At 36.0% G+C, this 16,044-nt stretch overlaps 1 protein-coding gene across 4 annotated transcripts in view; it reads right to left on the bottom strand.

The window, feature by feature from the left end:
- The window catches only part of RMDN2 (regulator of microtubule dynamics 2), a 76,991-nt gene that overhangs the window by 32,556 nt on the left and 28,391 nt on the right, over positions 1-16,044 (bottom strand). For all 4 annotated transcript variants that reach the window (XM_036070387.2, XM_078056198.1, XM_036070382.2 and 1 more), the window contains exons 3-5: positions 9,765-9,939; positions 8,607-8,709; positions 239-299 (exon numbers count right to left, since the gene is read on the bottom strand). In XM_036070387.2, the coding sequence (XP_035926280.1) occupies positions 239-299; positions 8,607-8,709; positions 9,765-9,939 (339 nt within the window). The remainder of the gene's footprint in view (positions 1-238; positions 300-8,606; positions 8,710-9,764; positions 9,940-16,044) is intronic.

Genomic DNA, 16,044 nt, shown 5'->3' with positions numbered 1-16,044 from the left:
TATCATGTTCAAAGGCGCTGCACTTGGTAGATTCACTTATGAAATTTTCAGTGAATATATTTAAAATGTACATACTACAAAATACATAAGAATAAGAACAGTTACTGTGCTATCTACTAAATATATTTTTCAGTGAATGTGACAGGTAAAATGAGTCAATAATACCTTAAAAATCAATTGTAACTTATATAGAGGTATATGAGAATTTTAAAAGACTGCGTAAGTTCTATGTACTTACCACAGATGACAATGTCCATTCGTGGGTGCTGTGGTGATCGCTCTTTCCCCTAACGTCTTTCCTGAAAGACAAATGTTCTTACATTTAGTATCTTCATGCGAGTTGGTGGGAGGTGAATTACTGAATTAAGTCAGTGGTTCCCAAAATATGGTCCCCAAAGCAGAAGCATCACCTGGGAACTTGTTAGAAAAGCAAATATGGGGCTACAAGGGAGACCCATTTCCTAACAAAGTCTGGGCTCAACAATCTGTTTTAACTAGCCTCTAGAGATTCTGCAGTATGCTCAAGTTTTAAGCTCACTGGATTAAGTGATGTAACCAAGTGCAGGAAAAGTCATTCAATCATTATTTGAAAGCATTAATAAAGACTGTTCTGTAATTAACCAACATTTACTGCGTGCCTTCTAAGTGCCACATCATAACCTCTGGGAATAAAAAGTCAAATTAAGACAGTTTTTGACTTCCAAGGGTTCACATTTCAGTAGAAAGCAGGTATAGAAGCAAACAAAATGCATGCAAAAACTAAAAGCGAGATGAAGAAAGAGAGAGCAAGGCAGAGAACAGAGTAACTAAGTCCATCTAAAGAGAAGGCTTCCCAGAGAAGTGCCTACCTAATCATGCACAACAATGAACAGGCTCTGTACATAAATAATCGTCCCAAATCATTTCCCTTAGTTTTAGGATAACTTTTCATAAGGTCATAATTACTTTGGATAGGTTTGTCTATTGGCCTGAAAAGTCAAAATGCTTGCAACAAAACTGAGCAACATTCTGAAAATCTTTTTCAAAAATGTGCTGCTTTGTCTTATACCATCTCCTTTTACCCTGCTCCACATTTTTGTTGTTGTTGCCTTGAAGAGAATATCCAGTGATCTGCAAAATGCTCTTCTAAATAAGTGGATGAGATAATCTTTATAAATAAGAATATTTTATTCTAAAATTATTCTATTTGTGAATTTGTTACGGCAGAACACTCTGTATTTTATAGCTCTATCCATTAAGAGAACCATCCTGTGTAGAAATCTACCTAAACTGGAAAAAATTAAAAAGTGAAGTGTTTCATGGCACTAAATTCATATCTTTCAATATTTACCGTGAATGTAAATGGGCTAAATGCCCCCAAAAAAGACATAGGGTATCAGATTGGATAAAAAAATAAGACCCATTGATATGCTGTCTGCAAGAGACTCATTCTAGACCCAAAGACACCTCCAGATTGAAAGTGAGGGGCTGGAAAACAATTTACCATGCTAATGGACATCAAAGGAAAGCTGGGGTGGCAATCCTTATATCAGACAAATTAGATTTTAAACCAAAGACTATAATAAGAGATGAGGAAGGACACTACATCATACTTAAAGTAGATCTAACAATTGTAAATATCTATGCCCCTAACATGGGAGCAGCCAATTATATAAGCCAATTAATAACAAAATCAAAGAAACACACCAACAACAATACAATAATAGTAGGGGACTTTAACACCCCCCTCACTGAAATGGACAGATCATCTAAGCAAAAGATCAACAAGAAAATAAAGGCTTTAAATGACACACTGGACCAAATGGACTTCACAGGTATATTCAGAACATTCCAACGCAAAGCAACAGAATACACATTCTTCTCTAGTGCCCATGGAACATTCTCCAGAATAGATCACATCCTAGGTCACAAATCAGGTCTCAACCAGTATCAAAAGATTGGGATCATTCCCTGCATATTTTCGGACCAAAATGCTTTGAAACTAGAACTCAATCACAAGAGGAAAGTCGGAAAGAACTCAAATACATGGAGGCTAAAGAGCATCCTACTAAAGAATGAATGGGTCAACCAGGAAATTCAAGAAGAATTGAAAAAAATCATGGACACAAATGAAAATGAAAACACAACTGTTCAAAATCTTTAGGATGCAGCAAAGGCGGTCCTAAGAGGAAAGTATATAGCAATACAAGCCTTTCTCAAGAAACAAGAAAGGTCTCAAATACACAACCTAACCCTACACCTAAAGGAGCTGGAGAAAGAACAGCAAATAAAGCCTAAACCCAGCAGGAGAAGAGAAATAATAAAGATCAGAGCAGAAATCAATGAAATAGAAACCAAAAGAACAGTAGAACAGATCAACAAAACTAGGAGCTGGTTCTTTGAAAGAATTAATAAGATTGATAAACCCCTGGCCAGACTTATCAAAAAGAAAAGAGAAATGACCCAAATAAATAAAGTCATGAATGAAAGAGGAGAGATCACAACCAACACCAAAGAAATACAAATAATTATAAGAACATATTATGAGCAACTATATGCCAGCCAATTAGATAATCTGGAAGAAATGGATGCATTCCTAGAGATGTATAAACTACCAAAACTGAACCAGGAAGAAATAGAAAACCTGAACAGACCCATAACCACTAAGGAAATTGAAGCAGTAATCACACATCTCCCAACAAACAAGAGCCCAGGGCCAGATGCCTTCCCAGGGGAATTCTACCAAATACCATTTAAAGAAGAATTAATACCTATTCTTCTGAAACTGTTCCAAAAAATGGAAATGGAAGGAAAACTTCCAAACTCATTTTATGAGGCCAGCATTACCTTGATCCCCAAACCAGACAAAGACCCCATCAAAAAGGAGAATTACAGACCAATATCCCTGATGAACATGGATGTGAAAATTCTCACCAAAATACTAGCCAATAGCATCCAACAGTACATTAAAAGGATTATTCACCATGACCAAGTGGGATTTATTCCTGGGCTGCAAGGTTGGTTCAACATCCGCAAATCAATCAATGTGATACATTAATAAAAGAAAGAACAAGAACCATATGATCCTCTCAGTAGATGCAGAAAAGGCATTTGACAAAGTACAGCATCCTTTCTTGATTAAAACTCTTCACAGTGTAGGGATAGAGGGTACATACCTCAATATCATAAAAGCCATCTATGAAAAACCTACAGCAAATGTCATTCTCAATGGGGAAAAACTGAAAGCATTCCCCCTAAGGTCAGGAACACGGCAGGGATGTCCACTATCACCACTGCTATTCAACATAGTATTAGAAGTCCTAGCCACAGCAATCAGACAACAAAAAGAAATAAAAGGCAACCGAATTGGCAAAGGAGAAGTCAAACTCTCACTCTTTACAGACGATATGATACTTTATGTGGAAAATCCCAAAGACTCCACCCCAAAACTGTTAGCACTCATACAGGAATTCAGTAAAGTGGCAGGATATAAAATCAATGCATGGAAATCAGTTGCATTTCTATACACCAACAACAAGACAGAAGAAAGAGAAATTAAGGAGTCGATCCCATTTACAATTTCACCCAAAACCATAAGATACCTAGGAATAAATCTAACCAAAGAGGCCAAGAATCTGTACTCAGAAACTATAGAATATTCATGAAAGAAATTGAGGAAGACACAAAGAAATGGAAAAACGTTCCATGCTCATGGATTGGAAGAACAAATATTGTGAAGATGTCAATGCTATCTAGAGCAATCTACACATTTAATGCAATCCTTATCAAAATCCCATCCACTTTTTTCAAAGAAATGGAACAAATAATCCTAAAATTTGTATGGAACCAGAAACGACCCCAAATAGCCAGAAGAATGTTGAAAAAGAAAAGCAAAGCTGGTGGCATCACAATTCCGGACTTCCAGCTCTATTACAAAGCTGTAATCATCAAAACAGTATAGTATTGGCACAAAAACAGACACATAGATCAATGGAACAGAATAGAGAGCCCAGAAATAGACCCTCAACTCTATGGTCAACTAATCTTTGACAAAGCAGGAAAGAATGTCCAATGGAAAAAAGACAGTCTCTTTAACAAATGGTGTTGGGAAAATTGGACAGCCACATGCAGAAGAATGAAACTGGGCCATTTCCTTACACCACACACAAAAGTAGACTCAAAATGGATGAAAGACCTAAATGTGAGACAGGAATCCATCAAAATCCTAGAGGAGAACACACGCAGCAACCTCTTTGACCTCAGCCGCAGCAACTTCTTCCTAGAAACATCACCAAAGGCAAGGGAAGCAAGGGCAAAAATGAACTATTGGGACTTCATCAAGATAAAAAGCTTTTGCACAGCAAAGGAAACAGTTGACAAAACCAAAAGACAATTGACAGAATGGGAGAAGATATTTGCAAATGACATATCAGATAAAGGGCTAGTATCCAAAATCTATAAAGAACTTATCAAACTCAACACCCACAGAACAAATAACACAATCAAGAAATGGGCAGAAGACATGAACAGACATTTTTCCAAAGAAGACATCCAAATGGCCAAGAGACACATGAAAAAGTGCTCAACATCGCTTGGCATCAGGGAAATCCAAATCAAAACCTCAATGAGATACCACCTCACACCAGTCAGAATGGCTAAAATTAACAAGTCAGGAAATGACAGATGTTGGCGAGGATGTGGAGAAGGGGGAACCCTCCTACACTGTTGGTGGGAATGCAAGCTGGTGCAGCCACTCTGGAAAACAATATGGAGGTTCCTTAAAAAGTTGAAAATAGAGCTACCCTACAACCCAGCAATTGCTCTACTGGGTATCTACTCCAAAGATACAAATGTAGTGATCTGAAGGGGTATGTGCACCCCAATGTTTATAGCAGCAATGTCCACAATAGCCAAACTGTGGAAAGAGCCAAGATATCCATCAACAGAGGAATGGATAAAGAAGATGTGGTATATGTATACAATGGAATATTATGCAGCCATCAAAAAACCCCGAAATCTTTCCATTTGCAATGATGTGGATGGAACTAGAAGGTATTATGCTAAGCGAAACAAGTCAATCAGAGAAAGACATGTATCATATGATTTCACTGATATGAGGAATTCTTAATCTCAGGAAACAAACTGAGGGTTGCTGGAGTGGTGGGGGGTGGGAGGGATGGGGTGGCTGGGTGATGGACATTGGGGAGGGTATGTGCTATGGTGAGCGCTGTGAATTGTGTAAGACTGATGAATCACAGACCTGTACCTCTGAAACAAATAATACATTATATGTTAAAAAAAAAAAAAAGATAGTAGGAAGGGAAAAATGAAGGGGGGGAATCGGAGAAGGAGAAAGCCATGAGAGATGATGGACTCTGAGAAACAAACTGAGGGTTCTAGAGGGGAGGGGGGTGGGGGGATGGGTTAGCCTGGTGATGGGTATTGGAGAGGGCATGTTCTGCATGGAACACTGGGTGTTATATGCAAACAATGAATCATGGAACACTACATCAAAAACTAACGATGTACTGTGTGGTGATTAACATAACATAATAACATAAAATTTAAAAATAAATAAATAAATTAGGTCATAGAGCCTATTAATAAGATAACAAAAAAAAGTGAAGTGTTTTAATACTAACTGACATTATATCGTACACATATATTAAAAGAGTAATCTTTAAATAAATGATTGAAAAACATAATTTTAAACATACATTTAAATATAAGAAACAAAATCAATATTTTAGCTACTTGGCCAAATGAACAAAAATAGCTTTGGGTGCACTCTCTCGAGCCTAAAACAGACAGTCCATTACCCTGAGACTATAAAAGGAAGCTGGGGAGCATGCAGCCTCACCCATGCACCAGAAGTCTGAAAGGAAAGCTGTTTCCTTTACAACACTGTACTTTGTGGTCTATTTGAGGCACTTGTATTGATCATTTAATTCTGGAAAGTATAATAATGTTCCTTTAGATATAGGATTCATATTTTATTTGGAATACAAATTAAGATCAGAGTACTTCAAAAGATGTGCTGCATAATGCTCCACCCCAGCATGAGTACCCTGAAAGAATTCTGCACTCCTCAGCGATCACATCTTCTTCCCCTGGCATAACAATTTTATTTTTTACTTTTATTTTTTTTTAAAGATTTTATTTATTTAAATGACAGAGAGAAAGCACAAGTAGGCAGAGCGGCAGGCAGAGGGAGAGGGAGAAGCAGGCTCCCCGCTGAGCAGGGAGCCCGAAGCGGGACTCGATTCCAGGACCCTGAGATCATGACCTGAGCCAAAGGCAGACGCTTAACTGACTGAGCCACCCAGGTGCCATCCCCCCACTCTTTTTTTTTTTAAAGAATTTTAAATATGCTATTATGGGGAATAATATTTCGCACTTCCTCCTCCCTCATGCTGAGTTCCAGTGTCCTCCAACACTGGGCTCAGCTCGAACCTATTTTTGTCATCACCTTTCCCAAGCACTTACTACCGGAACCCTGAGGTATGATGGGCTGTCTCTATGTTGATCTTTCTAGCAAGTTCCTTGGTGTAGAATCATCTTAATCACCTTCACCTCCCTCCTCTCTCCCTTCTCTCCTTCCCTCCACCCCTCATTTTAACATTGTTCCTGGACACGGTAATTTCAAATAAATATTTCTTAAATGGAGAGGAAAAATAATTCTTTTTTAATATATTTCAATATATGAATGAATGCTTCTGAGGCTTTCACTCCTTTTTCTTGACATCTAAACGTTTCTCTCTTTTTTAAATAGATCCTATTCCAATCTACGCTCCATTTTTGTCCCCCAATTTCCTCCAGCCTATTTCTTTTTCCATTTTTACCACCTCATACATTAACTCAATTACAATTCTACTCCATTTAAAAATAGAGATCCCCAGTAATTTCACCTCTGTGAGACTCTTACTTCCCCAGGAAAGCCTTCTCTTCATCAGCCCCCAGCCCCTGCCTTCAAATCCTTGGTGTTATCACCCTTAACATCCCATATTCTCCTTTCCTCACAATGGATTTCCGTTTGTTTCTTTATATGTATGGTTATTTCAATAATACTGCTTCCCCACAAAGCCATCAGCTTGTGTAGAGGCTGAGAACATGTGATTTTTTTTTTTTAAAGATTTTATTTATTTATTTGACAGAGAGAGAGACAGTGAGAGAGGGAACACAAGCAGGGGGAGTGGGAGAGGGAGAAGCAGGCTTCCCATGGAGCAGGGAGCCCCATGCGGGGCTCGATCCCAGGACGCTGGGATCATGACCTGAGCCGAAGGAAGACGCTTAACGACTGAGCCACCCAGGCGCCCCAGAACATGTGATTTTGTTATCATTTCTACCTCCTATCACACACAGGAGGAGCCCTGATGCCCAGGATGCCTATGGGAAATAAAAGTAATATGGATGAATGTTGAAACAGTTTACATAGATATCCTGTGATTTTCTCAGTAGATACAAACATAAATCAGTTTTTTCTCTTTGTGCAAAAGTCACTGGGCAAGGAAATCTACAAGTGGAAGGAATGTAATTACAAGGAGTTTGGAGATACTGCGTTCTTGGAAATAAAAATGACAGTGAACAAGACTGGAATGAGGTCTGTGGTATCATGTTTTGCTGTTTCTTCCTTATGCTATCTTAGAGAAAGAAAGCTTGGAAAAGAGGAGGTTTGGAATAAAAGAAGAATTAAAGAAGTTTTGATGTCAGATTACTATGCTGAAGCTCAGAGAAATGGCAGCTACGGGGCTTTTTGCAAGAAAGGGTTTTGATATTCAGTGAGAGTCAAGGTGAGATATATATAAAAGATTTGACATTCCAGCTGTTATACTTTTGTTGTTACTATGGAAAATTTCAAAAATATGCAAAAAAGTATAGAGGACAGTATAATAAACCACCATGTGCTGTATCCCTTAGCGTAAATGAGGATTGACTCAAGGCTAATCTTGTTTTATCAAGATGAATTTTGAAAAAAAGCATTGAACCCTGAGTAGCTATTTCTCTGTGGCACCTGAAGTTCTACCTTACAGGAATCAGGGAGGGTTATTTTAATTGTGCTGAAGACAACTATCCTCTGCCTCTTTTGCTCCTCAAATATTACCTCTGAATGTTTTGTCTGTCTGTGATTTTATAAACTTTAATAATATCTGAAATTTGAGTTTTTCAGTTGCTTATTCTTTCTTTCTTTCTTTTTAAAGATTTTATTTTTTTATTTGACAGAGAGAGAGACAGCGAGAGGGGGAACACAAGCAGGGGGGAGCAGGAGAGGGAGAAGCAGGCTTCCTGTTGAGCAGGGAGCCCAGTGTGGGGCTCGATCCCAGGACCCTAGGATCATGACCTGAGCCGAAGGCAGACGCTTAACCGACTGAGCCACCCAGGTGCCCCAGTTGCTTATTCTAATATGCTCCAACATTTTTAAAGAATATATACTTTAGTCCTAAAAAACCCTTTTTCTGTCCTTAGACTATGTATATTTTTCAGTACTAGGATATATTAAAATGGATTAAACATATTGGTTTTAGCTAAGACACTTTAATTAAAATTCATTAATGGGTTATTATACATAATGACTGTCTCTTGAGGATAGATTGTCACTTGAGGATAATCAATCTTTACAAAATACTTACCGATATTAGCATAATGTTTCTTTTCTTGTGTGTTAGTAGATAGCTCATACATGTCTCCGTAAGCACGAACTAACCGCCAAATAAACTCTATTTCATCTCTAAACTGAAAAGAAAAGATAGAACAATATATTAGATTAACTCAGTAACTTGACCAGACTATAAATGCTTTCCACTGCAACTTTTAAAAAATTAGGCAGGTGAACTGATATTTATGGATGACTGAATCTATTCATGTGCATACATTTTAAATTCAAATACTCATGGCTACAAAATGTGATTTAATATAGTGTTACATTTAGATCTTAAAACTAAGGAGTGTTACCCAGACATTAGCTCTACACCAACATATAAGAGAGAACTGATAGGTGCCAGAATCTGCGAGTTTTCCCTGGATTATAGTATCCTCTTTTTATTTTCCTTTCTAAGTTACCTACCTTCATTATAATGCCTCAGTGAGCATTAAAGATCACATATACTCAAGAGAGCAGTCACATTTTTTACCTACAAATATAATCATAATCCTTGTGTTTGGAGTTGCTAAATCCTTAGACAAAGGATTTAAGACTTAAATTGCTCATAGGAAAGAAAGATTGATTGCTCATTGGGATACTGAGAACTTTCTCCCTCCCTCCCTCCCTCCCTTCCTTCCTTCCTTCCCTATCTTCCCTTCTTTTCCTTCCTTCCTTCCTCTCCTTCTTTCTTTCTTTCTCTTTCGTGGTAGTAGTGGGAAGGATGGGCTTTCTCAATTCAGCCCAACGTTAAATGTTGAAAAATGACCACTAGTAGAAACACATTGAAACTGATGGCTGTTATTCTAATAACTCTAAGACAGTAAACTTAAAATGTAGCTTTTCCTGCCCCAACAGAAGCAGTAGGTCTTATTCTTTGTTATAAAGTACATATCAAATATGGCAAATTAATAATCAAATAAAAATAGATGTGTATAATCATACCTCTGGTTCTCATTTTCATGATCTTAGAGCCTAATAAACTCTTATAATTTACTTTTTAAAAGTTTCAGTTAGATTATAGAAAAATTTGCATCAACCATTTAGCTTGTGTAAACTGTAACACAATGTTACAGTCATAACATGAATAGGACAGCAGATTAAATTAAAAATTAAAACTATACAAACGTTATTGTCTCATATCTCTTACCTTTTCTTTGTGATCACAAAGTAGTTCAAAACTCTCCATTTTGCTACATTCATTCATACGTAAATTATCAGCCTTCTGAAGAAGGACATCTAAATTTAATTCCTCTATGTGTGTGTTAAATGCCTTAGCGACTGGAAAACTCTGTTCTTCTGTGTCAGTATTAGCTGTAATATACCTAAAATTCAAAAATAATAAATAATGATCAAATCTCTTGAAAGTTATAATAGACAGAGTGATTCTTTTAAAATACAAGCCAGTATGCTATGAATACAAGAACAGATAAGCGACTGATGAAATAAGAGGCCAGAAGCAGATCTGTATATATATAGAGCTGTGGTGCATGATGGAGTTGGCCTGTCAGATCACTGGGAAAGTAAGGGAATGGCCAGGAAAAAAATGGCTATTCCTATGGAAACAATGAAATTGAATCTCTACCATATAATATTATAAAAATAACTCTGGATGATAAAAGGAATTAAGTGTTAAAAATAATTTTCTAAACTCTAAGTAGAAACTATAGGTGAATATCTTTCAGTCTTTGGAGCAAAAATTTTTCTTTTTTCTTTTTTAAGATTCTATTTTTTTTATTTGTCAGAGAGAGAGACAGAGCACAAACAGGAGGAACAGCAGGCAGAGGGAGAAGCAGGCTCCCTGTAGAGCAAGAAGCCTGATGTGGGACTTGATCCCAGGACCCTGGGATCATGACCTGAGCCAAAGGCAGACGCTTAACGGGCTGAGCCACCCAGGCATCCAGGAGCAAAAAATTTTCTTAACCAAGATAGGAAAGCATTAACTATAAATGATTAATTATGAATGACTAATCAGTTTAACTATATTAAAATGAAAAACTGCTGCTAATCAAAAGACAATTTCAAAAATATAAGAACACAAATTAAAAACCAGGAATGGATGTTTTGCAACACACCCACATGGAGAACATTGATGTCAAGAACACATAAATGCTTTCCTAAAATTAGGTAACAAAAGACGCAGTGAACTCAATAGAAATATGCTTGAGAGATATAAATAGGGTTTCTCAAATGAGAAAATACATACAGTCAATAAACATAAGAAAAGATGTTCAATGTTCACTAGCAATTACAGAAATACAAATAAAGACCACAGAGAGATATTATGTAAAAAGTCTGACAATACCAAATGCTGGGGATGAAGTTAATCCACAGGATCTGATGTGAATCCAAACTGGTGAACCCAGTTGGGAAAGCACTTTGGAGTTATCTTTTAATAGTGAACTTCCACATGCCCTAGGACCCAGTAACCCGGTCTCTTGCATATGTGCAAAAAAAGATATGTATAATAGAGACAGCAGTACTTTCAAATAGTAAACACCAGGAAGCAACCTAAATGCCCACCAAAGAGTGAATGAATATTATACAACAGTCAAAATGAAAGAAATACAGTGATGTGCAAAATATGAAGGAATCTTAACAAACTTATTATTAAGTGGAAAAATAAGCTCTTAAAACTATATACAACACAATCCCCTTTCCATAAAAACAATCAAAATTAAATGTGCATCTTAAGGAATATACACACACCTGCAATAAAATGATATTATTAAAAAAGGAAGGAATGAACAATATAGATTATACATTCAGGGTAACCGTTACCTTCAGATGAGGGAAGGCACGGGAGCCAAATGGTTTGATGAGGATTCTTCTCTAGGTCCTATCCTTTGTTTTAGGAGGTAGTTTCATGGATGCTTTTACATTATTCATAATGTAAATTTAGCATAACTAGCTAAATGAATAAAAGTGGCACATGCATGGACCAGTCCTTAGAGTTTGTAAGAGCTAAAAGTTGTTTTTAATCCAATTCTACATACCTGAGATATAATAAGAAAATGATAAACAAAAGGAAGTAACTAGTTTAATATCAGACATAATATTCTTTAGAGCAAAAAGCATTAAATTTAAAGAGGGACACCAACACTAAATGGTTCAATTTATGATAAACAAAGAGCAGTTTTAGACTTCTATGCATCTAAAAACACAAGTCTCAGATACACAGAAAACATAAATTAACATATACAAAGAGAAATTGAATCCACTATCAGAATGGGAGATTTTTAACACAACATTCTAAGTACTTGATAAAGTGTAAGAAAAAGTAAGGATACAATTTAAATGCCAAAATTAACAAGCTCAAATCCAACTAACATATATAGGACTAGACATTGAGCCCCTGGAAAACAATGTCGTATCTATGACATATCTATGAAAACAGCCACATACACAAGGCCACAAAGCAAGCCACAAATGGTAGCAATCTGTGGTGTAGAACATATTCTCTGTTCACAATGCAACTAAGTCAGAAATCACCACTAAAAAGTAGGTGAGAAAACCTCCAAAGTTAAAAATAATTGAAACATTTCCATCTACATGCCCACTAGAATGGCTAAAATGAAAAGACAAAAAATACCAAAAGTTGGTGAGGATGTGGAGCCAATGGAGCTCTTACATATAGCTGATGGGAGCATAAATTAGAACAACCACTTTGGAAATATGTTTGGCAATATATCCTAAGCTGGCATACACATACTCTACGGATCTAGTCATTTCACTCCTAGGTATATACACAAAAGAAATGTGTACAGATGTTTATCCAATCATAATAGTCTATAATTGGAAAGTACCAAATGCCTATTAGGAATAGGAAGTTTCCACATCAAAAACTAATGATGTGTTGTATGGTGACTAACATAACATAATAAAATTAAAAAAAAAAAAAAGGAATAGGAAGCTTACATATTGTGGTATATTAACACAGTGTAAGAGTAGTTAGTAGTGAGGATAAATGGCCTTCAACCACACACAACAAAATGGATGAATATCACAAGCTAATATCAACTGAGAGAAGCTAGACACAAAGGAGTATGTAGTGTATTATTTCATTTAGATAAAGTAGAAACATAATTTTAACTAATGTATGCATTTGGAAATCAAGATGGGTTATCCTCCTGGTGCCAGGGAGTGACTGGATGACAGCATGTTGGGAATATCTGAGGTACTAATAATATTCTGTCTCTAAATCTGGGTGCTGACTTTACCACTGTATTCAGTTTGAAAATCCATCTGTGTACTTGTTATTTGTATGCTTTTCCACATGTACTCTGTATGTCATAAAGTTTAAAAAGAATTTTAAAAAGATATATCTCATACATAAGAGAATGTAAGAAAGAAAAGCAGAAGTCATTATTAACAGCATCAGGAATGAAACAAAGAACCATTGTTACTAAAGATAGAGCATAGATTTAAATAACAGACTATGATGAACAATTTTATGCTAATAAATTTAAACTTTGAAAGACAACCACCTAGAAAAATATAATTAGCTAAAACTGCTCAAGGAAAAGCCAATCAATTAGTCCAGAAAATGAAATAAAAAGTACCCAGATTGGAAAGAAGTAAAATTATCTCTAATCACATTTGACATCATCTTGTTCATATAAAATCCTAATAAATCCATAAAAAGCTATTAGAACTAATAAACAAGTTCAATAAGATTGCAAAATACAAGATCAACTTATAAAAGTAAATTGTATTTCTATACATCTATTAATGAACAATCCAAAAATGAAATGAAGAAAACAATTTCACTTACAAGATTATTAAAAAAAATAAAATTCTGGGGCACCTGGCTGGCTTAGTCATTTGGGTGTCAGACTCATGATTTTGGCTCAGGTCATGATCTCATGGGTGGTGAGATAAGCCCCGGATCAGGTTCTGCGCTCAACAGGGAGTCTACTTGAGATTCTCTCCCTCTGCCCCTCTCCCACTCACATGCATGCCCTTTCTCTCGCTCTCCCTTTCTCCCTTTCTCTAATAAATAAACACTCTTTTTAAAAAAGAATAAAATTCGGGACGCCTGGGTGGCTCAGTCGTTAAGCATCTGCCTTTGGCTCAGGTCATGATCCCAGGGTCCTGGGATTGAGCCCCACATCAGGCTCCCTGCTCTGCGGGAAGCCTGCTTCTCCCACTTCCCCTACTTGTGTTCCCTCTCTCGCTGTGTCTCTCTCTGTCAAATAAATAAATAATATCTTTAAAAAAAAAAGAATAAAATTCTTAGGATTGAATTTAACAAAATATGTGCAAGACTTATATACTGTAAACTATCAAACATTGCTGAAATTAAAGAATAGGATCTAAGTACATGAAGTCTCACGCTCATGAATCAGAAGGTTAGTTATTATGATGGCAGCATTCTCCCAATTTATCTACAGATTCAAAGTAATTTCTATTAAATCTCTGCTGACAACATTTTCCCCCAGAAATTGACAAGCTGATCCTAAATTTCATGTGGAAATGCAAGGGACCCAATACAGCCAAAATAATGTTGTAAAAGAGGGAAAAAGTTACAGAATTCACACTTTCAGATTTCAAAATTTACTATAAAGCCACAGTAGTCAAGACAGTACTGGCATAAGGATGATAGACATATGGAATAGGGATTAAGGACCTATTAAGAATTTAGAGTCCAGAAATAAACCTTTATGTTTATGGTCAATTTGTTTTGACAAGAATACCAAGACAACTTAGTGGAGGATACAATTTTATTTTCAACAAATGGTTCTGGGCCAAATAGATATCCACATGCATAAGAATGAAGGTGGACCTTTACCTCACACCATATATAAACATTAACTCAAAATGGATCAAAAACCTAAGAGCTAAAATTATAAAACTCTTAGAAGAAAACACAGGAGTAAACATTTGTGATCATGGACTAGGCAATGGTCTAGCACAGGTGACAAAAGAAAAAATAGATAAAATAGATTTTACAAAATTTTAAACTTTTGTGCTTAAAGGAAATTTTCTTCATCAAGAAAATGAAAAGATAATTCAAAAATGGAAGAAAATACTTACAAATCAAATATACTGACATATATCTAACAAGTGTACTGACAAATATACTGATGTATATCTAACAAGTATACAGATGGATTTACAACTCAATAATAAAAAGACAAATAATTCAATTTAAAAATGGAAGAAAGGAGTTAATAGATATTTCATCAAAAGATGATAACAAATGGCCAAAGAACACATGAAGAGATGCTCAATATTAGTCATTAGTGAAATGCAAATCATAACCACAATGAATTATCACTTCACACCTTCTAGGATGGCCAAAATAAAAGAGACAATAACAACTGTTGACAAAGATGTGGAAAAACTGGAACCCTCCTACATTGCTAATGGGATAAAATGGTGCATCAAGTTTGGAAAACAATTCAGTAGTTCCTCAAAATGTTTAACATAGAGTTATCATATGACTCAGCAATTACACTTCTAAGTACACATCCAAGAGAACTGAAAAACCTATGTCCACACAAGAACCTGTATAGGAATGTACATAGAAACTTTATTCAAAATAGCCAAAAAATGAAAACAACCCAAATGCTCTTCATCTGATGAATGGGTAAGCAAAATGAGTAAACAATGGAATGTTATTTGGTAATACAAAGGAATGAAGTACTGTTGGATGATACAACATGAATGGACCTTGAACACATTATGCTTAGTGAAAGGCCACATATTTTAAGATTCCACTTCATGAAGTGTACAGGATAAGCAAAGCCATGGAAACAGAAAGTAAGAATAATGGTTGACAGGGCCTGGGGATGCGGAGAGATAGAGAATGAGTGGATACAGGGTACATGGCCTTTTTTTGAGTGATGAAAGTGTTTGGAAATTAGATAGTGGTGATGGCTATACAACTAACTCTGTGAATAAACTAAACCCCACCAAACTGTACACTTTAAAGGGATGAAGTATACAGCATATGAAGAATATATCAATAAAGACTTTATTTTTATAAGAAAAAAGAACAAAAATGTGAATATTCCTATAGCCATTAAATAAATTAAACCAGAATCTGTATATCCATTTCAAAACACACACACACACACACACACACACACGAAGAGAGAGAGACAGAGAGAGAGAGGAGAGATCTAGAGACAGTCAGTTTCTCTCAGGCTTTACCAAATATCCAAAGAATTAGATTTACCCAAATTCTTCCAAGAAATTCAAATAGAGGGAATACCCCTCAGCTCATTTTTTGAAGCTGGTAAAACTGACACCAAAATCAAATAAGGACAGTATAAGAAATGAACAATATAGACCAATTTCACACGTAAATATAGATGTAAAAATATCAACGAAAGATATCACAGACATCAAAAATATCAAAAAATTGTAACAAACATGAAAGAATGCATCATAACTAAACTGGATTTCTCCCAGGAATTACAAGC

Source organism: Halichoerus grypus, chromosome 10, assembly GCF_964656455.1.
Source record: "Halichoerus grypus chromosome 10, mHalGry1.hap1.1, whole genome shotgun sequence".
Lineage (NCBI taxonomy): Eukaryota > Metazoa > Chordata > Mammalia > Carnivora > Phocidae > Halichoerus > Halichoerus grypus.
This window is presented reverse-complemented; position numbering and strand designations above follow the sequence as displayed.